The sequence below is a fragment of the Erpetoichthys calabaricus genome, chromosome 10, assembly GCF_900747795.2.
Source record: "Erpetoichthys calabaricus chromosome 10, fErpCal1.3, whole genome shotgun sequence".
Taxonomy (NCBI): Eukaryota; Metazoa; Chordata; class Cladistia; order Polypteriformes; family Polypteridae; genus Erpetoichthys; species Erpetoichthys calabaricus.
The window spans coordinates 52,223,193-52,250,442 of NC_041403.2; the positions used below are offsets into that span (position 1 = coordinate 52,223,193).

The 27,250-nt window shown below is 40.7% G+C and overlaps 1 protein-coding gene across 5 annotated transcripts in view; it reads left to right on the forward strand.

Annotated features, from left to right (window-relative positions):
• The window catches only part of slc44a5b (solute carrier family 44 member 5b), a 340,353-nt gene that overhangs the window by 229,454 nt on the left and 83,649 nt on the right, over positions 1–27,250 (forward strand). For all 5 annotated transcript variants that reach the window (XM_028811195.2, XM_028811194.2, XM_028811197.2 and 2 more), the window contains exons 3-4: positions 6,463–6,536; positions 22,660–22,744. In XM_028811195.2, the coding sequence (XP_028667028.1) occupies positions 6,463–6,536; positions 22,660–22,744 (159 nt within the window). The remainder of the gene's footprint in view (positions 1–6,462; positions 6,537–22,659; positions 22,745–27,250) is intronic.

The following is a 27,250-nucleotide window of genomic DNA, read 5'->3' on the forward strand; positions in this document are numbered from 1 at the left end:
GCAATAAAGTAAAACCTTGCAAAAAGATTTTTTACACAGTGCAGTATCATACAAAGTGCATTGATTACAGTGCTGTCAGAATGTTTTCTTATGTAAGAAAACAATCTGCATTTGTGGCGATCTAGGTGTCATAAAACATACAGTGTGTTTGATAATGAAAGGTAGAAATAGTTGTATTGTTCCTTTATACTTAGCTTTTTCCAGCCTTCCCTAGCTATTGTTCATACTGTAAATTCCCTAACCAGTTATGGCAAACCCATTTATCTTACTACAGCACCTCAGTAAGAAACAGTATTAAATATATGATGAGGCTTAGCGTTAGCAATACAGGGCAGATAAAAAAAAATCTCTACTATTGCTATGCACCTTCAGATTTATAAAAATGGAATATTTTACTGTTTTTGTTTACTATAACTGAAAGAAAATGTAGATTCCCTCGTGTCAGTTGCCTTATAATTAAAAAAATGTACATTATTCAGTTGCTTAAGTACACAGTAGATATATGCATGATGAATTTTTAATAAGCTCTTCTTGAGTCTGTTTTTTCTCTTGTAGCCTTACTTCAAAATTCACAGCTCTGCCTAACTAGGCCAGTTTTACACACTTTTTCAGATTATATCAAATACCTTCACATCATTAAAGCTGATGTTACCTTTTTTACTTTAATGCCAGATGAAGGGCTCCTCATGTGTTTCAAGTGTATCGCCTTAAGAATCTTTTACTCTCTTCTTTATATACCAGAATTTGAAATTCCCAAAACTCATCCAAGCAAGCGTTGAAAGAGTACATATAATGCCTGTGTCAACCTTACATGCTAGGCAGGGGCTGAATGGTTTTAGCCAAAATTTCCATATTTAAAGGGGCATTGTTTGTCTGACTGATCCTGTGAGTTAAACAGAAATACTTACTGATTAATGACATAGCCTTCTAATCTAACAAAAAAAAAAAAAAATCAGTCTGGTATTTAAATAGATCTCATCGCAAAGACATCAACACATGTCCAATTGCATGATAAACATGTACATCTTTTGTCAGCAGGGTTGAAGTTTTAGTAGTTATGACAGGGAGAAAAAATGTCAAGCAATTTATATTGACTGTTCTTGCAAACAGATGTCTGGATCACTTTTTTTCAGAATCGAAATGTCATCTTCTCCGTGTTCTTCAAAGACAGAGACAACATAATAGTGCCATGGCCCAGCAGATATCCCTTTACAATTTTCTATTCCCTGACTTGTTTTTGATGAGGGATCCTTGCCAGCATTCAGGGGTTAATGTGTTTGTATCGATCCACTCCATTTTTCAAGTTGCGTGCTCCAGTTCAAGGTCTCTGGGATCCAAAGCATATTTCAGTAACAGTGGGAACACTGCAGAAACCAAACGTTTGTAAGAATGTTATTTATATTCTACATACAGTCTATTGCATGTAAATCCCACTTAATGTTTAAAGCACTATTCCTGTATTTTATGCGTTCATTCATTCAAAAGAAAACATACAGAAGTACTGTATGTAGCAACTGACTTGTTTGTATCAGACCTCTATAATTATTTTGTTATGGGCCTTTCCAATGATCCCCTTTGCACTCTTTGTTTTTCCAAATCACTAGGCAGTTGTTTACAAATGTATTGGGCATTTGTCACAGTCTCAGTCTTTTAGTGAGCTGTTCGACAGTTTCTTTCATTTATCCTCTCTGTTGCTCAAGTCTTGATTCACTCGGTCCTCTCTTTCCTCTTTCCAGCAGAGACTGTGTTCTCTTGGGGCACAATGAATGAAATGTTAGCCTTACCCCCTTGTTGGTAATTCCCTGCTTCTCTGTCCCATGGTTTTTGGAAACCATCCTTTTTTAACCTACTATTACCTGAATTAATAATAATAATAGTAATAATAATAACAAATGTTATTTATATTGCGGGGGCGGCACGGTGGCGCAGTGGTAGCGCTGCTGCCTCACAGTTAGGAGACCTGGGTTCGCTTCCCAGGTCCTCCCTGCGTGGAGTTTGCATGTTCTCCCCGTGTCTGCGTGGGTTTCCTCCGGGCGCTCCGGTTTCCTCCCACAGTCCAAAGACATGCAGGTTAGGTGGATTGGCGATTCTAAATTGGCCCTAGTGTGTGCTTGGTGTGTGGGTGTGTTTGTGTGTGTCCTGCGGTGGGTTGGCACCCTGCCCGGGATTGGTTCCTGCCTTGTGCCCTGGTGTTGGCTGGGATTGGCTCCAGCAGACCCCCGTGACCTTGTGTTCGGATTCAGCGGGTTGGAAAATGGATGGATGGATTTTTACTGCGGTGGGCTGTCGCCCTGCCTGGGATTTGTTTCCTGCCTTGCGCTCTGTGTTGGCTGGGATTGGCTCCTGCAGACCCCTGTGACCCTGTAGTTAGAATGTAGCGGGTTGGATAATGGATGGATGGATGGATGTTATTTATATATTGCCTTTCCTATGCTCAAAGCACTTAATTATAGTAACTGCTTCAAGAATTATTGGTGTAGCTGACTCCAGCTTGTCAAATTTGTATAAAGTCACATGTATGCAAGCCATGATTTCCCCAGCCTTCCCGATCTTATTTTTAATTTTTAATCTTATTTTTTTATTTTTTTCATGTTGAATTGCATAGGTTTCCTAGAGTAGAGAGGCAGGCAGGCCACATTACATGTCACTGTTTAACACACACGGTTTGACCCCGGAAGCAATATCAGGTCCAGCATAAAAGATGCCACCCCACTGGCACTGGAGAGTCACCGGAGAGTGAGGAAGAGGTGGATGACATTCTTGAAGGAGTGGTTGAAGAAGATGGAAGGTGGCCACTTGTGTGCTGTTATTGTGCTTGACTAATTAGAAAGAAATTATTGTATATTAAACAGCCTTTTATTTTACCTAAAATTGTGTTGAGTTGTGTCTGGTGTTTGGGGCTGTAGGCACCCCTGGTGGCCACACCGTGCATATCACCATTTCTCACTGCCTTTTGTCTGTTTGAAATGAATGGCCTTTATTTCAAACAACAGCCTTGAATTTATTACAGTAATATTTACTATACATGATCTAGTGCCACAGTTAAATCAGAATTTATATAATTTTAAATTCTTCATTATAGTTTGCAAGATGGCACCAACTAGTGTGGCAGGGTGTCTGCTTGTCTCAATAATTTGTTTTAATTTAGTTTTTATTTGTGATTATATTCCAGCAGCTACTGTCCTATGATCATGTTTCCTTACTTAATATCTTTTCTGGCATGTTAAGCTCTCAATTTTCTTCTTCTGATGTGTGTTTGAACTTCCACCCTTGTTTTATTCATCTTCTGGCTTCTTTACCTGGATGCCAGTATTCACCTGTATGAGTGAGCTGAGTTCCCCTCAGAGATGGAGATGCAGACGCGGAAGTCATGCCGGCTTTGCTGTTAAACAACACCAACTCAATTTTTCCTCACCAAGCTTGGATTCTCGATGCTTGAGAGTCATCTTTGGCCTATCCTCTTCTCTACAGGACACCCTTTACAAGGCAGCGTCACTTTTTCTCTGTGTATTCCAGGGGAGTTAACACTGCTAATCTTCGCAGTCTCACCCGAGCTCGCCTCATAGTGAGCCTTTCTACATCTATCAAGGTTGTTCTCTTTAACGTGAGGTCAGTGTCTTAATAAAACTCTTATCCTGCAAGACTTTATTACCTCAATGAAACTGGACTTCTTTTTCATCACCGAGACCTGGATTGTTAATGATGACTCTTCTTGTTTTATTGACTTGGCACCTACAGGTTATTCATTTTTGAACCCTTCTTGACTGTTTTGTCATTGGGGTAAGGGGGGCTTGCCACCATTTTTAAAAGTTTGTTTCTGGGTCAGAGACTTACTAGGGATCCGTTAACTTTTTGAGGTGTGTAGCTCTTCCTCTTTGCTGTGTGCTGTGGTTTATAGGCCTCCTGTAATTAATGATGCATTCGTTTCTGAATTTTCTGATCTCTTGGCCGATATTACGCTCTATGATAAAGTACTTGTAGTTGGCAATTTTAACATACATGTTTGTTGTCAATCTAAAGCTTTGGTTAATGACTTTTTATCATTATTGGATTATTTGATTTTATCCGGTATTTTAATACCCCAACTAATTCTCTTGGTCACACACTTGATCTCGTTCTTACATGTGATATTTCAGTTAATAACATTGATATATGTGATGTTCCTTTTACTATCATTTTTCTCTAATGGTGCATTTGAATATTAGTGTTGATGTTGCTACTGCAACCTGTGCTCCACACAGGAGTCACCTTCTGTTGAACTGTTTATAATGAGATTGAAGTTGAATTTCTATCCTCTAGCTTTCCATGACCTTCAGTGATACTGATGGTTCCTTCCTCATAGTCATTTGTTTGTTTCAATTTACCGCTGATTTGTATTGTGTTTTTATTGTATTTTATTGTATTTATTTTGTTTATGTTTATTGTATTGTTTATTCTGTTTTAAATGTGCTCTATAAATAAATAGACATTGAACCATTCCCTGAGCTTTGCACTCTGAATAATTGTAGTTAGTTCCACCATCAATGTGACTGCACTGTCAAGGAAACACTGGGGATCTTCATAGGTTTAATAAGATCACAAGAAATGAACAGGATACTTAATATATCCATCCATCCATCCATTTTCCAACCCGCTCAATCCGAACACAGGGTCACGGGGGTCTGCTGGAGCCAATCCCAGCCAGCACAGGGCACAAGGCAGGAACCAATCCCGGGCAGGGTGCCAACCCACCGCAGGACACATACAAACACACCCACACACCAAGCACACACTAGGGCCAATTTAGAATCGCCAATCTACCTAACCAGCATGTCTTTGGACTGTGGGAGGAAACCCACGCAGACACGGGGAGAACATGCAAACTCCACGCAGGGAGGACCCGGGAAGCGAACCCAGGTCCCCAGGTCTCCCAACTGCGAGACAGGAGTGCTACCCACTGCGCCACTGTGCCGCCCACTTAATATGTTACAAAAAGATTTATAGAAAACTGTTTTGGAGCTGCTTATAGCTCTATTACCTACTATGCTGTCAGGTATCCCTTCAACAGGTTTAGGAGGATTAAAACATGCACACCAAAAAAACAAGTATAATTAAACTAGCATATTTAAATTAAATAAAACAAGTACAATTACAGTAATCCCTCGCTATATCACGCTTCGACTTTCGCGGCTTCACTCTATCGCGGATTTTATATGTAAGCATATCTAAATATATAACGCGGATATTTCACTGCTTTGCGGGTTTCTGCGGACAGTGGGTCTTTTTACTTCTGGTACATGCTTTCTAAGTTGGTTTGCCCAGTTGATTTCATACAAGGGACGCATTTGGCAGATGGCTGAGAAGCTACCCAATCAGAGCACACAGTTAAGTTTCTGTGTGCTGATTGGCTCAGCGAAAGGAGTGCCGAATTCGATTCCGCTGCGTTAACCAGGAAGTCTCATCTCACTCATTCAGCATCAACGTGTTTCGCTGTGTAAAGGGTTAACTTTTATGCTCTTTTGTATTTATATTTGTGCATAGTCAAGCCCTTCGTTATGGCTCCAAATCAATCTGCTCCTGCTACTGCTTCAGGGGCCATGCCCAAGCCCCAACAGAAGATGCTAACGATTGCTGAAAAGGTAAAAGTTTTGGATATGTTGAAGGAAGGGAACAGCTACACCGCTGTAGGACGCCATTACGGCATCAATGAGTCTACGATTCTTTTTATTTAAAAAGGAGGCAAAGAATATAAGATCTACGGCTGCAGTGTCCTTTAACTAGGGTGCAAAACGAGTTGTAAGTGGACATAATAAGGCGGTAGTCCGGATTGAATCTGCTTTAGGGATTTGGATTGAAGAGTGCTGGAAGAAGAAGAACGGCGGTGCTACACAGTCGCCTGAAGAGGCTCCTTTAGAAGAGCCTCTCCTTTGTAGTGCAGTAAAATTCAACTCATTGTTATCGGACAAGTCGTCGTGTCATTGTTGGTGAGTAACCATAATTAATTTTCTACATACAGTACTTAGTACATGTACGTACGTTTAATGTCACTGTACACACATTTTACTCCACTGTTTACAATTTTTCTTGCATTGTACGTATTTATTGCTGGTGGCTGTAACATATGTGATATCGGAGACACTCGATATCTTTAAAATAATATTTAGGATTTACTGTATATAAATAGTGTGTTTACATACATAATTTCAATGAATCTTACCTAATATCTAAGAGAATACAAAGGGTTTATGCTGTATAACTGTGCGGGAAATGTTTATAAGAGTGTGGGAGAGTTTATAAGGGCTTAAAATATATAATTTACTTCGCGGATTTTCACCTTTCGTAGGGGGTTCTGGAACGCAACTCTCGCGATCGAGGAGGGATCACTCTATAATTAAACTAGGATATTTAAATTAATTTAGTTAAAAAAAGTTCCTGACATTTTGCACTTTAAATGACTTATGGCCATGTTTTTTTCTCTCTTAGGCACTGCACAGATGTTGTCTGCTGTGTGATCTTTGTCATTGTCATTCTTGGCTATATTGCACTTGGAACTGTGGGTGAGTACTCAGCCTTTCATTTTGGTGGCATCAACTGTTGTGTGCGTGTGTTTTGAATTTTTCTTTCCTATCATATAATTGTCTTTGGTTATAAATCTGACAAAATATTTCGTACCATTGTTTTTTCAGTGACAATCACATTAGCTAACTTATAACAAACAGTTTTAGTTTAATTGGGTAAAATTTAGTTCATGGTCTATTATTTCTGTATCTAAAGAAAAATGTTGATATTTTTACTTTGAGGATTTTTCTTATATTCTAGTTTTATACAATATAAACATAACCACAGGATTTAAAATTGTTGTGTTTCAGGATGGGTTATTGTTAAGGTTTTTGGTTTTATGGATATTCCTTAATCTATTGTGGTAGAACTATAGTAAAACCCAGGTTCAAAGAAGAAATGTTGGGACATCAAGTAAAAAATCAAGTTTAAATCTTCTAAACAGAAAAAGAAATAACGTGCAGTGATGCTACAAAGAGAAGGTACTAGTGGTTGCCTTTTTATTAAAGTAATTGTCTCTTGCCTGAACAGGTCCTTCTTTCTAGTGGTGCTTCGTCTGTGCAGTTAGCTTGGTTCAAAGTCAGACACCTTCTACCGGGGATGTACAGCTTTGTAGGAATTTTCTTGGAAGAGGTGGAGTCAATTGCCCTCAGAGGGCATTTTCTCAGAGCTGTGGGGGTAGAAACAGGTGACAGGGTTAGCAACAGCACCCCCTCTCACTTCGGGGCAGTACTGCATACCGCAGGAGTGCCTGGAAGGTTATTGGTTAATGGAATAAAGTAAGTAATCCATTATTTCATAATAATAATATCATCTTAATGAAAGAAATACATTAATTAGTCTACCTCTCATAACAACTAACAATAATATGCTAATGGAATCATTAAATTAGAGACTCTCCAGTAGTCCATTATCACTAGCAATTTTTGTGTCATTTTTTTTTTTTTTTATTTTAAAGGAGGTTCAGTTTCCAGAATTTATATGTGTTTCAACCAGTGACATTGCCTTCATGTAGTTTAGCTGTTGTTGTGGGCTCAAGACACATTTAGTCATAAACCTGGCTAGATGAATCTTTTGTTATCTCCTTGGTAATTCCAGTCATATCCACACTATGCATTTCAGTTGCTGTATTTGAAACTAGATTTTGGAATGGAGGATCACTAAGTTATTCTCTAAAAATGAATGTACTTCATCGCAAGACAAACAAGACTCTTATTCTCACCTTATTGATGCCATGATCTGACAGTTTTAGATTAAAAATATTAAATTTAATTTAATTTTATGCCTAGCATATTGATAGTTATTTTTCTTTTTTCATATGACTCCATTTTATGTTTTTTCGAGGCTTGCTGCCAATTCATGGGTGCATGCTTAGTTGTGGCCTTATTTTTTATTTCTGCGTGGTTGTTGAGCACTGTATCACTGAGTCATCATTCTCTGCAAATAAAAGTGTCTTTTTAAGTTGCTAGACACCATATGAGTTCTTGTGGTGCATTTAGCTATTTAAAATCAGTTTAGGGAGTTGGTATTTAATCATAAGATGTTTGAGAGGAGACCGTTTAGTCCATGAAGCTTGTTTGTTTAGCTTAATGTTGTATGACTTTGTTTTTTGGTTTGTGTGTGAGGTTTTGTTATTTTGATTTGTGACATTTTTGCCATTTAACCACCCACTTCCTGCCTACATTTTGCTCACATCTCCTGGTTTTTGTACCTTTCTGACTCAGAGCTTCAATTTGATTGTAGAATTATCTGTGTTGTTGTTTAATGTAGTAAAGCAGAAAAGTATACATTTTATTAGTTATAATCTGTTATAATTCTATCATGATTAGCCAAATGGGCAGATAGTGAAAGGGCTTGAATTTCATGTGTGACAGAGAAGGATAATTTTAAGTTGGTTAATTACAATGAGACAGAGAATACATGTAACAACAATAACATTTATTTATATAGCACGGCTGGGATGGGAATCAGTACCTCCAAATCCGAGACCATGGTCCTCAGCCGGAAAAGGGTGGAGTGCCCTCTCAGGGTTGGGAGCGAGATCCTGCCTCAAGTGGAGGAGTTCAAGTGTCTCGGGGTCTTGTTCATAAGTGAGGGAAGAATGGAGCGGGAGATCGACAGGGGGATCGGTGCGGTGTCCGCAGTGATGCAGGCTCTGCATTGGTCTGTCGTGGTGAAAAAGGAGCTGAGCCGTAAGGCAAAGCTCTCAATTTACCAGTCGATCTATGTTCCTACCCTCACCTATGGTCATGAGCTATGGGTATTGACCGAAAGAACAAGATCGCGAATACAAGCGGCTGAAATGAGTTTCCTCCGCAGGGTGTCTGGGCTTTCCCTTAAAGATAGGGTGAAAAGCTCAGTCATCTGGGAGGGGCTCAGAGTAAAGCCGCTGCTCCTCCGTATCGAGAGGAGTCAGATGAGGTGGCTCAGACATCTGATCAGGATGCCTCCTGGACGCCTCCCTGGTGAGGTGTTCCGGGCACGTCCAACCGGGAGGAGGCCCCGGGGAAGACCCAGGACACGCTGGAGGGACTATGTCTCACGGCTGGCCTGGGAACGCCTTGGGATTCTCCCGGAAGAGCTAGAAGAAGTGGCTAGAGAGAGGGAAGTCTGGGCATCTCTGCTCAAGCTGCTGCCCCCGCAGCCCGACCTTGGATAAGCGGAAGAGGATGGATGGGTTTCATACAAACAATGTAGCTCAAAGTGCTCTACAAAATTAAATAAAGTTCCTCAGTGAAGGATGGATTATATTTAGGAGATCTATAAATGGACACTATGAGTGACTGCGACACACCTTGAATAACAATGGCAAAATAATCAAAGTCAACATCTTTACACTTTTAATTGGCTTGAGTAAACATTTCCTAAACTGCTGCCTTTATTGCCTTGGCGAACTGCATGAGTAAAGCTGTAATTCGGAGGTGCAGTTTCAATTAAAACTGCAGCACCATCAGAGCTAAGCCATGTTTCACTTAATGTAAGAAAGTTGATATTCCTATCACTAATTAAGTTGTTAACATAAAAAGAAGTTAAGTTCACACCATGTGGAGCATTATCAATGGTGTTGTCCCTCAGGGATCTGTGCTGTACCATAGTTTCAGGTACAGTTAGTAAACTAACACTACAAGGGACAGCAGATACTGAGAAGGCAACAAAAACAAATCAAAACAACTTGAACAATCAGAACTGAGTGAACACCTAGGAAATGCAGTTTAATGCAAAAAAGTGCAAAGCACTACATATTGGCATAAAGTAAATAATTAAACTGTAAATACAAGATTGTACATTATAGTTTACTTTGACACAACATTCTTACTATCTAAGAAATGTGCAGAAACAAAAGAGAAAATAAAATGTTAGGTTTTATTTTTAAAAACTGATGAATATAAATCAAAGCATGTTATGTTCAGATTGTAATGCAAAGTGAGATGACATCTAGGGTACAGTTAGCAGTTCTAGTCATCACACTACAAAATAGACATAGTAGGACCTGAAGCTGTGCAAAGGAGAGTGAACAGATGCATCCTAGGACTTAAGGAGAGGTCATACTCTGACAGACTAAGAATTAAACCTGTTTACTCTCAAGCAGTGCACACAGCATGGGGACCTAATCCAGGTCATCAAAATTCTCAAAAGCATTGATAAAGTAGATCCAACAGAATTCTTTTGTCAAAATGACAAATATTGAGGACACCAGTGGAAATTAAGGGAACATGTACATAAGACAGAAGATAGGTAGCATTTCTTCACACAAACTACCAAGTCATGCTGTTGAAGTAGAAATATTGACAACCTTTAAAACGTATCTGGATGGGATATTTCAACAACTTCTCTATTAGTTTATTAAGTTGACGAACTGAATACTCTCTGCATGTTTGTCAAACAGCTTATGGTTAGTTGTTTTTTTTTCTTAATTAAATGTGCAGTGCAACCCTATTTAGAAAGTGTAGTACAGTAATACAGTACATGCTTCTAGCTTCATTATACAATCCTTCCGCAGGTGAATTGGAGTGAAAGGTTACTGGTAGAATGTTAGGCCTTCTGTATATGTGTGAGGTAGAGGTAGGATTTGAGAAGTGAGAATACTTTGATAATACTAGACAGAGAAACAAATGGGAGCACCGCCCTGCCTTGCAGACTAAAGATTTAAGACATGCTTGTCACGGTGGTACAGTTTTTATTCCTTTATTGTTTATCCCTTTCTTGTGTGCTTTATTTAAAAAGCATATTCGTCCTTTTTTGTATACCTACAGTCCTTGCTATTATTCAAGATGTAGTAGGATGCCAAGATGGTGTTCTTCTTTTATGCTAAAAAAATGTGCACTTGAACACAAATCTTGTACACTTTGATCTTTTTATAAGATTTTGCCATAAGGGTAATCCTTGAGCTCTGTTGTCCGGGGCTTTATGCCCCTGGTAGGGCCACCCAAGGCAAACTGGTCCTAGGTGAGGGATGAGACAAAGAGTGGTTAAAAAAAACCTCCTATGATGAAAAACAATTTTGGATGGCGTTTTCCCTTGCCCGGACGCGGGTCACCGGGGCCCCACTCTGGAGCCAGGCCTGGAGGTGGGGCTCGCTGGCGAGCGCCTGGTGGCCGGGCCTGCACCCATGGGGCTCGGCCGGGCACAGCCCGAAGAGGCAACGTGGGTCCCCCTTCCCATGGGCTCACCACCTATGGGAGGGGCCAAGGAGGTCGGGTGCAGTGTGAGTTGGGTGGTGGCCGAAGGCGGGGACCTTGGCGGTCCGATCCTCGGCTACAGAAGCTGGCTCTTGGGATGTGGAATGTCACCTCTCTGAAGGGGAAGGAGCCTGAGCTAGTGCGCGAAGTTGAGAGGTTCCGGCTAGATATAGTCGGACTCACCTCGACGCACAGCTTGGACTCTGGAACCAATCTCCTTGAGAGGGGCTGGACTCTGTACCACTCTGGAGTTGCCCCCGGTGAGAGGCGCCGAGCAGGTGTGGGTATACTTATTGCCCCCCGACTTGGAGCCTGTACATTGGGGTTTACCCCGGTGGACAAGAGGGTAGCCTCCCTTCGCCTTCGGGTGGGGGGACGGGTCCTAACTGTTGTTTGTGCGTATGCACCGAACAGCAGTTCGGAGTACCCACCCTTTTTGGAGTCCCTGGAGGGGGTGCTAGAGGGCATACCTTCTGGGGACTCCCTCGTTCTGCTGGGAGACTTCAATGCTCATGTGGGCAATGACAGCGAGACCTGGAAGGGCGTGATTGGGAGGAATGGCCCCCCCGATCTGAACCCGAGCGGTGTTTTGTTATTGGACTTCTGTGCTCGTCACGGATTGTCCATAACGAACACCATGTTCAAGCATAGGGGTGTTCATATGTGCACTTGGCACCAGGACACCCTAGGCCTCAGTTCGATGATCGACTTTGTGGTCGTGTCGTCGGACTTGCGGCCACATGTCTTGGACACTCGGGTGAAGAGAGGGGCGGAGCTGTCAACTGATCACCACCTGGTGGTGAGTTGGCTTCGATGGTGGGGGAGGATGCCAGTCAGGCGTGGTAGGCCCAAACGTGTTGTGAGGGTCTGCTGGGAACGTCTGGCAGAGCCCCCTGTCAGAAGTAGCTTCAACTCCCACCTCCGACAGAACTTCGACCACATCCCGAGGGAGGTGGGGGACATTGAGTCCGAATGGGCCATGTTCCGTGCCTCTATTGTTGAGGCAGCTGACCGGAGCTGTGGCCGTAAGGTGGTCGGTGCCTGTCGTGGCGGCAATCCCCGAACCCGTTGGTGGACACCGGCGGTGAAGGATGCCGTCAAGCTGAAGAAGGAGTCCTACAGGACCCTTTTGTCCTGTGGGACCCTGGAGGCAGCTGATAGGTACCGGCAGGCCAAGCGGAATGCGGCTTTGGTCGTTGCTGAGGCAAAAACTCGGGCGTGGGAGGAGTTTGGGGAGGCCATGGAGAACGACTTTCGGACGGCTTCGAGGAGATTCTGGTCCACCATCCGGCGTCTCAGGAAGGGGAAGCAGTGCAGTGTCAACACTGTATATGGTGGGGATGGTGCGCTGCTGACCTCGACTCGGGACGTTGTGGGTCGGTGGGGGGAGTACTTCGAAGACTTCCTCAATCCCATTAACATGCCTTCCAATGAGGAAGCAGAGCCTGGGGACTCAGAGGTGGGCTCCCCCATCTCTGGGACTGAGGTCACCGAGGTGGTCAAAAAACTCCTTGGTGGCAGGGCCTCAGGGGTGGATGAGATACGCCCGGAGTTCCTCAAGGCTCTGGATGTTGTAGGACTGTCTTGGTTGACACGTCTCTACAACATCGCATGGACATCAGGGACAGTGCCTCTGGATTGGCAGACCGGGGTGATAGTCCCCCTCTTTAAAAAGGGGGATCGGAGGGTGTGTTCCAACTACAGAGGGATCACACTCCTCAGCCTCCCTGGAAAAGTCTATTCAGGGGTCCTGGAGAGGAGGGTCCGTCGGATAGTCGAGCCTCGGATTCAGGAGGAACAGTGTGGTTTTTCGTCCTGGTCGCAGAACAGTGGACCAGCTCTATACCCTTAGCAGGGTCCTGGAGGGTGCATGGGAGTTTGCCCAACCAGTCTACATGTGTTTTGTGGACTTGGAAAAGGCATTCGACCGTGTCCCTCGGGGGAATCCTGTGGGGGGTACTCCGAGAGTATGGGGTACCGGCCCCCCTGATAAGGGCTGTTCGGTCCCTGTACGATCGGTGCCAGAGCTTGGTCCGCATTGCCGGCAGCAAGTCGAACCCGTTTCCAGTGAGAGTTGGACTCCGCCAGGGCTGCCCTTTGTCACCGATTCTGTTCATAACTTTTATGGACAGAATTTCTAGGCGCAGCCAGGGCGTTGAGGGGGTCCGGTTTGGTGGGCTCAGGATTGGGTCACTGCTTTTTGCAGATGATGTTGTCCTGTTTGCTTCATCAGACCGTGATCTTCAGCTCTCTCTGGATCGGTTCGCAGCCGAGTGTGAAGCGGCTGGGATGAGAATCAGCACCTCCAAATCCGAGAGCATGGTCCTCAGCCGGAAAAGGGTGGAGTGCCCTCTCAGGGTTGGTAGCGAGATCCTGCCCCAAGTGGAGGAGTTCAAGTATCTCGGGGTCTTGTTCACGAGTGAGGGAAGAATGGAGCGTGAGATCGACAGGCGGATTGGTGCGGCATCCGCAGTAATGCGGGCGCTGCATCGGTCTGTCGTGGTGAAAAAGGAGCTGAGCCATAAGGCAAAGCTCTCAATTTACCGGTTGATCTATGTTCCTACCCTCACCTATGGTCATGAGGTATGGGTAGTGACCGAAAGAACGAGATCGCGAATACAAGCGGCTGAAATGAGTTTCCTCCGCAGTGTGTCTGGGCTTTCCCTTAAAGATAGGGTGAGAAGCTCAGTCATCCGGGAGGGGCTCAGAGTAGAGCCACTGCTCCTCCGCATCGAGAGGAGTCAGATGAGGTGGCTCGGGCATCTGATCAGGATGCCTCCTGGACGCCTCCCTGGTGAGGTGTTCCGGGCACGTCCAACTGGGAGGAGGCCCCGGGGAAGACCCAGGACACGCTGGAGGGACTATGTCTCCCGGCTGGCCCAGGAACGCCTCGGGATTCTCCCGGAAGAGCTAGAAGAAGTGGCCGGGGAGAGGGAAGTCTGGGCATCTCTGCTCAAGCTGCTGCCCCTGCGACCCGACCTCGGATAAGCGGGAGACAATGGATGGATGGATGGATGGTAATCCTTGAGGGAAATCCTGGCCCAGACAGTGGCAGCGTGGAGTTTCCACATTCTGTGTTTGCATAGTTTTTTCTCTATATTCTCTGATTTCCTCTCACATCCCTTTAATAATAGTAGTTCTTTACATTTATATAGCACTCTTCTCACAACTCGAAGTGCTTCAGTGAGTGGGGAGCCACTTTAGCCACCACTAATATGCAGCATCCACACGGATGATGCGACAGTAGCCATTATCGCGCCATTACACTTACCACACATTAGCTGTTAGATGGTGAAGTGGTGAGAGAGATAGCTAACTAGAAACAGGGGATGAATAGGGAGCCAGAATGACTAGGCCATGGTGGGCAGTTTAGCCTGGACATCGGGATACACCCTACTCTTTACGAAGGATGCCTAGGGATCTTTTGTGACCACAGAGAGTGAGGACCTCGGTTTTAAGTCTCAGCCAAAGGAGGTGCTATTTTTACAGCAAAGTGTCCCCATCAGTGGGGCATTGGGATCCGCACAAAGACCACAGGGTAGATGCCCCCTGCTGGCCTCACCAACACCTTTTCCAGCAGCAACAAGTTTTTCCTAGGTGGTCTCCCATCCAAGTACTGGCCAGGCCTGAACATGCTTAGCTTCTGGTGGATGACCTCTTCTGAAGTTCATGTGGTGTGGCTTCAGGTTAGGTTGTTAAGTGACTTAAACCTTTCATAACCTGCTTACTGTTGATAGCCTGGAAAATATCCCAGCAGTATCACGCACAATTTAGGAACTATCTCCTGCATGGAGTACTAATCCATTTCAGGAATCTCCTACACAGACATGGTAACTCACACCAGACCAAGGAAGAGATGGATACAAAACTACAAAAATCTCAAAGAGGTAAACATCATATTTGTCTTAAGAGCCAATCCTTTTCTAAGTTATAAAATTAAAAAGAGTGCTTAGTATTTTTATTCTACAAAGTGGATATTCATTCAGAGTTGAATTTTGTCCTTAAAGATTCATCAGAAAATAAAATATCATTTAGAAGTTTAATTTATTTTGTTATATTTTGTGTGGAATAGTCAGATTCCTGTATGTCATTTGTTCTTTTTTCTCATAGAAACTGCATCAATTTCTATGTTTGTGGCTTTCTTAAGATTAAAATATGTGAAAAATTACAGTATGTCTGTAGTGTCACTCATTCGGTTTTCAAGTGTCGTGCTTTCAGAGTTTAACTGGAAAAAAAACAAATTGAATTCTAAATGAAAATCCCTCCTGATAACAAGAGGAAGCAAACCAGCTTTTTAAAGCCACCTATTTTTGATGTTACAGTACACGTGACTGCCTCCTTCATAAGACTCTACTTGAAAAAAAATTTAAGAAGCATTCATGAAAAAGTTTTTTTCACTAAACCAATATTCTTCATTATCAAGACACATCTCTTGAACACTTCACAAACAGCAACAGTAATTGAGACTGGGAAGAAATTCGTATTCATTTCATCTTCCTGCTTTATTACTGAATGCATAAAATATTATTGGCCTGTCACATGTAACATCATTTTTGCTTTAAAAAAATGTATTTGGGTTTTGAAAAACTTTTAGGAATATGTTTAAAAATAATACACTGGAAGAGAGATTGTGTTTTTTCTTAGCGGCTGCATCGACTCATTCATCACCTACAGTATGATTTGAAAGATAGACCCGTACAGTAACTTTTTAAAATGCAAATAATTTTGTGATCGTGTTACCATCTAGCAGCTCTCTCTTTTCCTTGCAAATTTTTTAAGCAAAGATCTCTTTAAAAAATATAATGAACATGATATGGTACTATATATATCCGATCCACAAAATACTGTGCCGGCAGTCTTAACAGTAACAGCAGAATTTCAAAAACTTTCTGGACTCAAAATTAATTTGAATATTATTGTGCTTTTTCCATTGATCTCTCTAACACACAGTATTAGATTGGACACCTTCCCTTTTATCATCACAGATCAGGTTAAATACCTAGGGGTAAACATCACAAGTAAACATAAAGCTCTTTATCAACAAAATTTTGCAGTCTGCATGGAAAAATTTAAGCAAGACTTGCATAGATGATCTACCCTTCATCTCACTTTAGCTGGAAGAATTAACATTAAGATGAATATCCTGCCTATGCTTCTTTTTCTATTTCAAAGTATTCCCATATATATTAAAAATCATTTTTAAGAAGTTAGATTCAATCATAACCTCATTTATTTGAAATTCAAAATATCCATACATCCAAAGGGTGACCCTACTAAGACCCAATGCAGAAGGTGGCATGGCTATACCTAACTTTCAATTTTATTACTGGGTGGCAAATATGCAAGCTATAAAAACCTGGACATTGACACAAATAGATGAACACACACAGGCTTGGTCTGCAATAGAAATAAAATCCTGCAGTACTTCTTTATATTCCTAGCTTTGTACCCCAGTAAATACAAGTTATCGTCAATATTCTAACAACCCAATTGTGCTTCACTCACTCAGAACATGGAATGTAGGAAGTACTTCAAAAGAAGCTTTTATCTGAGGCACCTCTGCACAATAATCACCTTTTTCCATCCTCTCAAACATACACAGTTTTTAATGTTTGGAAAACATACGGGATTAAATCACTTAGAGATTTGTACATAGATAACGCCTTTGCATCCTACGAACAATTACACTCCAAATTTTACTTTCTATCAACACAATTCTTTCACTACCTCCAAATCTGAAACTTTGTTAAACAAAATCTGCCCAATTTTCCTCTCCTCCCACGTACTTCTATTCCAGAAGAAATATTGATCAGTCTTGAGGACTCAGACAGCATTTCTATAATACATAAAACCATTTTAAAGTCCCTTCCTTTCAAAGATCCCAGAGTACAGTGGGAAAAGAATCCCTTACTCAACATTTCAGAAAATGAGTAGAAGGCAGCAATGCACAGAATTCACTTTAGATCCATATGCACAAAACATACAATTATTCAACCTAAAATCTTTTATTGAGCACATTTGTCTTATTTTATACTGTCCAAAATGTTTCCAGGGCAAGATCTGACCTGCGAACATTGCAATCGAGCTCCAGCCTCAGTAAGCCATGTGTTTTGGGCGTGCACCAAATAAACATAATTTTGGACCAAAATCTTTAAATGCCATTCAGACAGCCTCTCCTAATCCACTAACAGCTGTGTTTGGTGGACTCCCATATGGGCATAAAGTGGAGAAGGGCAAACAAACTGTAATTGCCTTTACTTCACTATTGGCACATACACTTATCTTGCTCACCTGGAAGAATCCAAGCCCATCTCTTTTAAGTTAGTGGGCAACTGATGTTATATACTATTTGAAATTGGAAAACGTCAAACTCTCACTTAGAGGATCTGTTCAAAACTTTTTTTAAAACCTCGCAGGATATAATCAGTAAGATTTTAGAATAAGCATTTAAATTGGGGAAAAGACTTTTCTCCCCTTTTTGTTCTACTCTTAAAGTTTTACTCTGGCTGTTGGCCTTGCTCTATTTCTCATGGGTGGGGGTTGATTTGAACTAACATGAACCAAACAAACATACTAGAGATCAGCTCTAAATCAAAGCACACTTTGAATTATTGTAATTTATCCTCTGCCATGCTGCCAGTGCTTTACAGTCAGGAACCGCCGGTGCCAAAGCCTTCAGGAAGTGTCACACCAACTTTCAATGAACATGATTTTAATAAAGTGTAATGACTGCACAGGAAGAAACAGTAATAGATGGTTTGAAATTAACGTTCAGGAGATAAAAAGAGAAAAATAAGTTGAGGTCAGAGTGAGTGATAAAGAAATTTAGCATTTTAAACAGAGCCCAAAACATAAGTCAGAAATCTACCTGAAAAAAGGACACAAAGTGAGGGTCAGGATCCAGGAAGTCAAATACTATTTATGAATCAATATGAGAGACAAAAATCAAAGCCAGGAAACCAAACCAAGTCAAAACCAACAAATTAAATTAATACGGTAAGTCGCACATCAAGTTCTGTGAAGAAGTCGGAATATGATGGCGACCTTTATTCTGTCATGGTTATGATGTCACATAATGCACAGCTCCAATCGTTATGCCTAGCAACCGCCTAGCAACTACACAACAACAATGGCAGCCTTTATATAAAACAAATATTACATAACTAGTCATTTAACCCGTTACAATAACGGGCGCTAGAACAGTAGTGCATAAACATTAGTAGGAACAGTCTATATTAAATGGCAAGGGACTTTGACCTCATTCTTTATGTTGGTTAGTATTTTTCTTTCTTTCAGCCTTTCTTTTGTTGATGTTTACTTGCTGAGCTGACCGTTCTTCGTGGGCTGCCGCCGTGTATTATGTGTCTTTAATTTTCTGTGACAGTAATACTGTCTTGTACGTCCGCTGGCTTGTACGTTCTAATATACCTTTAATTTTCTCTGGCGGTAATACAGGTGTGCTCGTCGGTAATACGCCTTTAATCTCCTCTGACAGTAATACTGGCTTGTATGTGGCTGTAATATGTGTCACTGTATTGTATACCTTTAATTTCCTCTCGCAGTAATACTGGTTTGTATTTCCGTAAAACGCCTCTAACTTTCTCTGACAATAATATCGCGCATCACACCGTGCCCCGCACATGCGCACTTCACCAGAAGCCCCGCACATGCGCACTTCACCAGAAGACACACACACACGGACACCTGGACGCACAAAGGGATTTTATTAAAGAGGATGAGTGAAAGATATCCAATTGAAACATTTATAAGAACACATCAGAACAGAAAATAAACTACCACAGAGACCTCTGAAACATCAGCTTAAAGATTCTTTAAGGACAGGAAATGACTATAAAAACTTAAAATCCAAGTATGACATTACAGTAAGATCCTGTAGAGCATAGTGGTGAATACATATGAAACTTGACCTAGCCTTTGAAACTTCCTGTTCATCTTCTGAACCACATTTATTAACTCAAGCAGATCGTAGGTCTTAATAACCTTGTTTGAGATTTGAACCTATATAAAAGATGAACAGAATTCATTGGTTCTAGATTAAAAGGCTACAATCTCCTCCACAAAGAAACAGAAGTAACGAGCATGGAGAATGGTTTCATCAGGGCATTTCTTAAATGGAAAACAGATAACAAGCTGACACGCAAACGCTGGTGAATCTGCCTTCTTCGTATCTCAACGTCACTTGAATTTTTTTTTTATTCAGTTTTATTGAGTGTTCCTGCTCATGCTGAATTAGTAAGCACCTTATGGTCCATGATGTCAATGCCGCACTGACAAAAAAACAGAGACATAGGTATATATGATATTTGGAATAAGTCATTTTATGACCTGTATAGTACATTTCGGAAAACATTGAGGCACTGATGCAACATTATTCATATTATTCATATTCATTCGCATGCCTTCTTGTGCTTGTAATCAGTGACCACGTTTTTTTTCCCCATCTTGCCAGTCTTCACATGTTGTTGCACGGTACTGTTTCTTTTGTACTCCAGGACATGCAGAGGAAAGAATAGTACAGAGAGGTCAGTTCTGCGCTATATGCAATCATCAGATTCAAATGTTAACAGTTCCCACACACCTAAGGACTGTCCTTTCTACGTTTACGACATGTGTACCTGTTGCAATGTACACACTTCTCTCTGTGTTGTGGTTACTATTACACTGAAGGGGCTGGGGTAGCAGCGGTCTTGGAACAGAAGCTTGTTGATGTTGCATCCTCTCTTGTGATGAACGCACATGTACTGTACAAGGCATGAACAGGGACCACTGAGAAAAGAAGAGTGTTCTACTTTGCTCACCTTGCAGAGGAACTTAGTCATCGCTTCTTACAAGAAAAGGCGATGGATGAAGCAAGAGAGGTTGCATTATATATTATATTATAAGGATCATCTATGTTGATTCATCTAATAAAAAAAAGTTACATTTTGTTACCCAGCGAAATTAAAGAAAAATAATAGAACTGTTAAAGAATCAATAGGATCCGTGTGCATTTAGTGTACTACCTCTTATTAGTTTTGAACTTAATAAGATGGACAGTAGAGGTTGCATATATTTTGAAGTGATCAGTGGTCAGAAATGTACTGGGATTTGAGTTCCTCTCTTGAACAGCTGGATCATGCTGCTTTACAGGCATATTGTATCATGCTTTAAAGAATTTCACAAAAGGTGTCTTTCTAAACATTATATTTTCTGTTGTTTTTTTTCCTGATGTCATTTAGTTCATGGTGAAAAATAGATTAACTTCTACTGTATGCAGTAGACATTTTGTCTTTTTCTTTACACTGACTTGGAAGAATGTGTGCCCTGCAGGTAATGCAAAATTTATGGATGAATTGTTGGTGATTCAACTTTTGTGTCTGGTATACATGCTTAGGATTTAAAAAATAATACTGCTCAGTGAATGGCCAGCAGAGTATTCTTTGAAGGCAGATGCCATACATAATTCAGAGAAGAAAAGAAGGCTCTTCAAAGCCCATAACTTGCAGAAATGTTGTGTTATGCTGTGTGAGTTGACATGATTTTACTAAATTGGAAAAATATTAACACAAAATTTCAAATGTGCAATATAAAGGTCTTATTTAATTTGAGAATGTGTAAAAAGTGTTGTGAAAAGAAAGAACATAATGTGTAAAGTAATAAAATAAGTAATTTTTCTTCTGGCATTTGATACTTACATTTTACAAAAAATATGTTGTCTGGTTATAGTTAAAAAAAGGTTATGCAGATGTACATATTTAATAGATGCAGTTGACTTCTGAAAAAAATAAGCGTGCAAGACAAAGGATTATCAATATGGCTTCCAGTGTAATTCATGTTTGTTTTCCATTGTGACCAAAGTGTCAAAGTAAGATTGCCTGCTTCCTGGTATATCTTATGCAGATACTCTACTGTTACTCACTGGAGATTCTAAGTATTTCTGAAAGAAGAAATGTTTAATATTTGATGTCCTGAACTACATGCATCTCTGACTCTCTCCTGCTCTGTCTTTATCTCTTCCCGCAGTTCAAAGCAGATTTTTAACATGGCTGTTCTATTTATGGATTTGAGGGCCCTTATGAAAAAATCATGTATGATGAATAAAAATTTAGATACCGTCTATGTTTATTCTTGGAGATACTAAAAACATAAACCCAGCTGGCATTCTGAAGATAACAGAATATGTGTGTTCAGAAAGCTTAGTGAAGCAATCACAGGGCTTTCTGTTGGCTAGATCCATATATTCAGCTATAAGCAGAGAGGCTAAGCAGACAGAATATCCATCCATCCATCCATTTTCCAACCCGCTGAATCCGAACACAGGGTCACGGGGGTCCGCTGGAGCCAATCCCAGCCAACACAGGGCACAAGGCAGGGAACCAATCCTGGGCAGGGTGCCAACCCACCGCAGGACACACACAAACACACCCACACACCAAGCACACACTAGGGCCAATTTAGAATCGCCAATCCACCTAACCTGCATGTCTTTGGACTGTGGGAGGAAACCGGAGCGCCCGGAGGAAACCCACGCAGACACGGGGAGAACATGCAAACTCCACGCAGGGCGGACCCGGGAAGCGAACCCGGGTCCCCAGATCTCCCAACTGCGAGGCAGCAGTGCTACAGACAGAATATATTTCTGTGAAACATTTAAAAATGGAACTTGCTTTTAGTACCATATAATAAAAAGAAATGAATACTGCAGAACTTTAAATGCCTTTTATAATAACAGAGCACAAACTGTCATATGTTTTATAAAGCATTGTCAACAGAAATTGGTACATAAGCTGAAGTGTGGTTGAAGTGCATATTTTATGTAAGGAGCTGTGAAACGGTTCTGAGACCTCTGGAACAGTTATTGGATTTTCTGAATGCACAGATTACATACAAATACAAACATAAAAAATTAAATGAGAAATTAGGAGCAAATATCTTTATATCTACAGCCTATATTGTTATTCAACATTGATTATAGTTGTCATAATTCCCATATTTTGAGCATACAATTTGATTCACTTCATTATGTTTTTAATGGTTATTAAATTTTATTATTATTTTTTGACATCATTGGAACTAAATTTTTTTTAGTCATGTTGTTGACCATTGTTAGGTACAGTGTCTGCCACATGATTAAAATGTGGTCGTTAAATGACAGCACAGTATTTCCTGTGTCACGTTTATTGATAAAACACTTATAAAGACTTTGATTTGATGCACAGTTTCTTAGGGAAATATCTATAGACAGATTTTTGGCCTGTCCATTTTTGTTTTGTATGTTCTCTTTAGACACCATCTTGTTGCCTGGTAGCAATGGCACAAAAATGTTAATGTATGGAATAATTTATTTTAGTTTTAATATTGTTATAGCATTAAAAAAATGCATCTTAGGAAAAAATAAACAAACAAAGTTTTGATTTATTCAAATGTTTCTGTTTTTATTCAGCTTGGATACATGGAGACCCAAGAAAAGTGGCTTATCCTACCGACAGCTATGGACAGTTCTGCGGGCAGCATGGAACTCCTAATGCGTAAGTGCACAAATAAATGCTAAAATAAGTACACGCAGTAAGAAATAAATATTTTAAAAAGAACTCCTTCCTTTATTCATTGGTTTATATTCTACTAGTCTTGTTTGTGTTTACCTAGATCTCCTATGGTGCAAAAGACTGATATAATTTTGTTTATGGATGTTTACTTTTAGTTGTGCCCTTCTGTATTCTTAAGTTATAGGAGTATGATAGTTCCAGTGTTGAAATCTAAGTTAATATTTATTTAAAAGTTTAAATTTCATTGCTTATTTCACTCCACGTAATATGCCAGCCTGAGAAAACTATATCAATAAGTGCCAGTTGGTGATTTTAACTTCTCTGTTGGTAAGCAAAGACTAATTTAAAGTAATTTTAGAGTAAACAGCCACAAAGAGACAGATTCACTTAAAGAGAGGAAATTAGTATCACTGTGTAAATTACTGGCAAGTACTTTTCCAATTTAGTAGAGTATCTTATAAAGCTGGCTATGTAAATCTTTAAACATGCAGTCTGCTTATTTGGAATACATGGCTGCAACATAGAGGCCATGTTTAATAACTGCAAGAAACACATAAAAAGAAAATTATATCTTTACTATGAAATAAGAGCTTTTTAACCACGAAAACAACACAAAAATATCTTGCTCCTCCACAAGAAGAAACTAATTTATTTTATAGTACAAATTACATTCTTTCAGTTGAGTTTTGTATGTAAATGGTCAAAATATATCACTATATCAATTAAGTTTAACTAAGGTGTTCAGTTCAATTCTTGAGCACAGGTTTAGTTGTACAAATATAACACAACTGCAGAATATGCTGTATACTACATATGTACTGATATATAAGCACATACAGAGGTATTTTGTATAAAATATAAACTTTGGTAAAACGTATTCGATTTAAGTATAAAATTGCAGGTGCTTTAAAGGAAGTGATGTGAAAATACTGTATCTAACTAGGCATAACTAAGCAGAGTCCATGAACATCAATCCATGACTGAAACATTTCTATTAGATAGATAGATAGATAGATAGATAGATAGATAGATAGATAGATAGATAGATAGATAGATAGATAGATAGATAGATAGATAGATAGATAGAGAGATAGATACTTTATTAATCCCAATTAATCAGGTGAGAGTAGTGTAGTGTTCATAATATGTGACAGTAAACATAAAAAACAAGGTCAGGTGAGGACCATGCTTGTTGTGGATACATTAATCAAATGAACAAATCACTGAAGCTGATGTATACTTCTTTACTATGCTGCTTATTATAAAAGTGACTTTACAGAATAAAAGCTTGTCCATAAAGTGTTTCAATGCCGTCTTTTTTGAACTGTGTGGACCACCAGGGCGCGCACCAGCCACCATACCTGACACAGACAGGCAAAGACACAAGTGCAGGTGCAACACACGTTTATTTTTCCATTTTTCATGTGGGAAACGACTACCCCTGTTTCCCACGTGTACAGCACAGTTTGGCACTACACAAAAGCACAAACACCTTTCTTTCTTTCTTTCTTTCTTTCTTTCTTTCTTTCTTTCTTTCTTTCTTTCTTTCTTTCTTTCTTTCTTTCTTTCTTTCTTTCTTTCTTTCTTTCTTTCTTTGCCTCCTCTTCTCCTCCAGGAAGCTCCGTCCTCTTCCACCCGACTCTGGAACCTGAAGTAGGGGCTGCTGGTTGCTTTCATAAGGCACCCGGAGGTGCTCATTGACCTACTTCTGGCATCACTTCTGGGTGTGGCAAAAGTGCTGCATACAAGAGCTCAGTAGTTCTTCAGATGCCCCCTTGGGGTGGCCTCGGGTCCCAGCAGGGTTGAGCTTCCATGCTCCAAACCCGTGGCACTGCTGCACACCAGGGGGCCTGTCATCAAGCACTCCAGAGGAAGGTAATTCTCTAGATATGCTCTCTCTCTCGGATATTTCATTATAGGGATGTGCCAGCCGGACAAGGTTCCTGGCCATCTGCTACAACTGTTTATTCCTCATGAAAACTAGTACCTTTAATTCTTCTACCAATATTTTTTTGAGATGAGTTTAGTGGGATCTAATTAAGATGGTCATGAAAACATGCAAAAATACTAACAGGTTTGGCTCAGACACATGCACCATGCCTTATCCACACTATTCACCTCATGGATGGTCAGACCACATCGCAGCTTCATGCAGCTTTACTGAGTTGAACTCAGCTGGACTTTGTGGGCCTCTTGGCTGCTAGGAGTTCGCTTTGCTTTAGTAGTGTAATTCAAAAGCTCAATCCCATTTCAGCATGCTCCATAGTGGTTCACAGGAATGATTTCTGGAAGACATTTATTTAACAATAGTTTAGCCAAAATATTTGTGTTTTTGGACATTGTAAATATACAATTGGATACTTTACAAGTAGATTAGGCAACTTGACTCATTTGAGGTTTTTTCATGGATGTTTTAATAATGTTTGCTGTTGTTTAGTGGTGGCCTCTGTTAAAGTCCATTATATATTTTTTTGTATCAGTAAGGTGCTGCTGGAGTATGTGAATTTCCCCTTGGGAGTAATAAAGTATCTATCTATCTATCTATCTATCTATCTATCTATCTATCTATCTATCTATCTATCTATCTATCTATCTATCTATCTATCTATCTATCTATCTATCTATCTATCTATCTATCTATCTATCTATCTATCTATCTATCTATCTATCTATCTATCTATCTATCTATCTATCTATCTATCTATCTATATCAAAAACTTTGTAGTCTGTGTTTTCATGAAATCACGAGATTAAAAGTTTTCTCTATCATCACTACAAACAATTTGGTGTAAGTAACGTCATAATTTTTGAATGGAGTATTCCTTTAATATCGTAATTCATTTGATATTTGATAAACTTTCAAACTTGCACATTGGTAATGATGGTTTCACTCATAGGGATGGTGAAATTGTAACTATTTTTTCAATGACATACACTGTTATTTGTAGAAAATACTTTCAGACCATGGGGGAATTTATTAGAGTATTCATGCCACATCCTGCTGTTATGATTTAGTATCTATCTTACTAAACCACAGTTAATTTATGCACGGCGGACGCACCGAAGCGCATGCGCACTGCGGCCTTGACGCCCGCTCCAGAGTCCAGAGTCAAACGCTGCCAAAACGCGGCGGCTTCCCAGAGTCAGTAGGTGGTGCCCAAACAACACAACCTCTGAGCGCCCAAACAACACAACCTGTACAGTCAAACGCAGCGGCTTCCCAAAACGCGGCGGATTCCCAGAGTCAGTAGGTGGTGCCCACACAACACAACCTGTAAAATACACTTGCTCTACTCCACTGTGCCAGGAGGCTTCCACAACGCGCTTCACACACACCAGAAGCAAAGACATCACGGCTCCACAATGAAAGAGCTCAACTAACGGAAATACAAAACGACCCCGTATGGATAAACACAATGAACAAGCGCGCCCACAACGCGCTTTTGACACAGCACAGGCAAAGGAGGCATGTATCCAAATGGAGGGAGCTTAACGATTAGTAATACAAACACAAGCCAGTATGGCTACAACCTGTAAACGAGCCTGTATGGATACAAACAATGAACGAAGGCGCCCACACAAAGAAACCGCTTTAGTTCAAATAGGGTTATTGAATTAAATGGAAACTTTACCATGCCTACGACCTGTGAACTAAACCTGAGATAAAGCGTGCACGGCAGGTTGTATAGCCGCCCGGACGCGACCGCCCACACCACCGCATATACCCTCCATGATATTTCATCACGCAGCGGCACACCCCAGAGTCAAACGCAGTGGCTTCCCAGAGTCAGTAGGTGGCGCCCAAACAACACAACTTGTTCACTGCACTTGCTCTAATCAAACTTGCTGTGCTCCACTCTGCAGTTGGTGTCAGCAAAGGCAACAGAATCACGTCTCCACAAAACAAAACCGCTTTAGTACAGATATGCTTATTTAATTAAATGACATTTTCCCAGACGCACCCACCCTCCATGATATGTCATCCATCCAAATATCGGACGGAACAGAAACTGATTGCCATTCTTGGATTTCCGATTCGCTAGCGAATCGCGGGCTTACTTGTCATTTCAGAATTTTGTATTAGGTTTCCTGCAGTCTCATAGGGTCTGTTTATGTTAGGCAAACATAAATTATAACCAGAAGGAAACACAAAGAAGAATTTTTGAAAGGTGTTAGATTGAATCCAAAACCTTGGACAAAGAGAAACAAGTGGCACCAGCTTAAATATTGTGGTAATGATGTCACGTGATTCAACATCTGGCACTGGGCTAACTAGCAATGAGCCATTGCGCCATGACAATGAAGACCCAAAATTGCATTTTGTATTGTTAAAACATAAACAACAAAAGTGAAACTGAATTCCACATGTTTCAAAACTGCAATTAAGTCTCAGGAAAGCCTCAACGAAAAAATGTCTTAAGCCCAGGAAAATTTGTAAAATCTACTCTATATATATATATATATATATATATATATATATATATATAT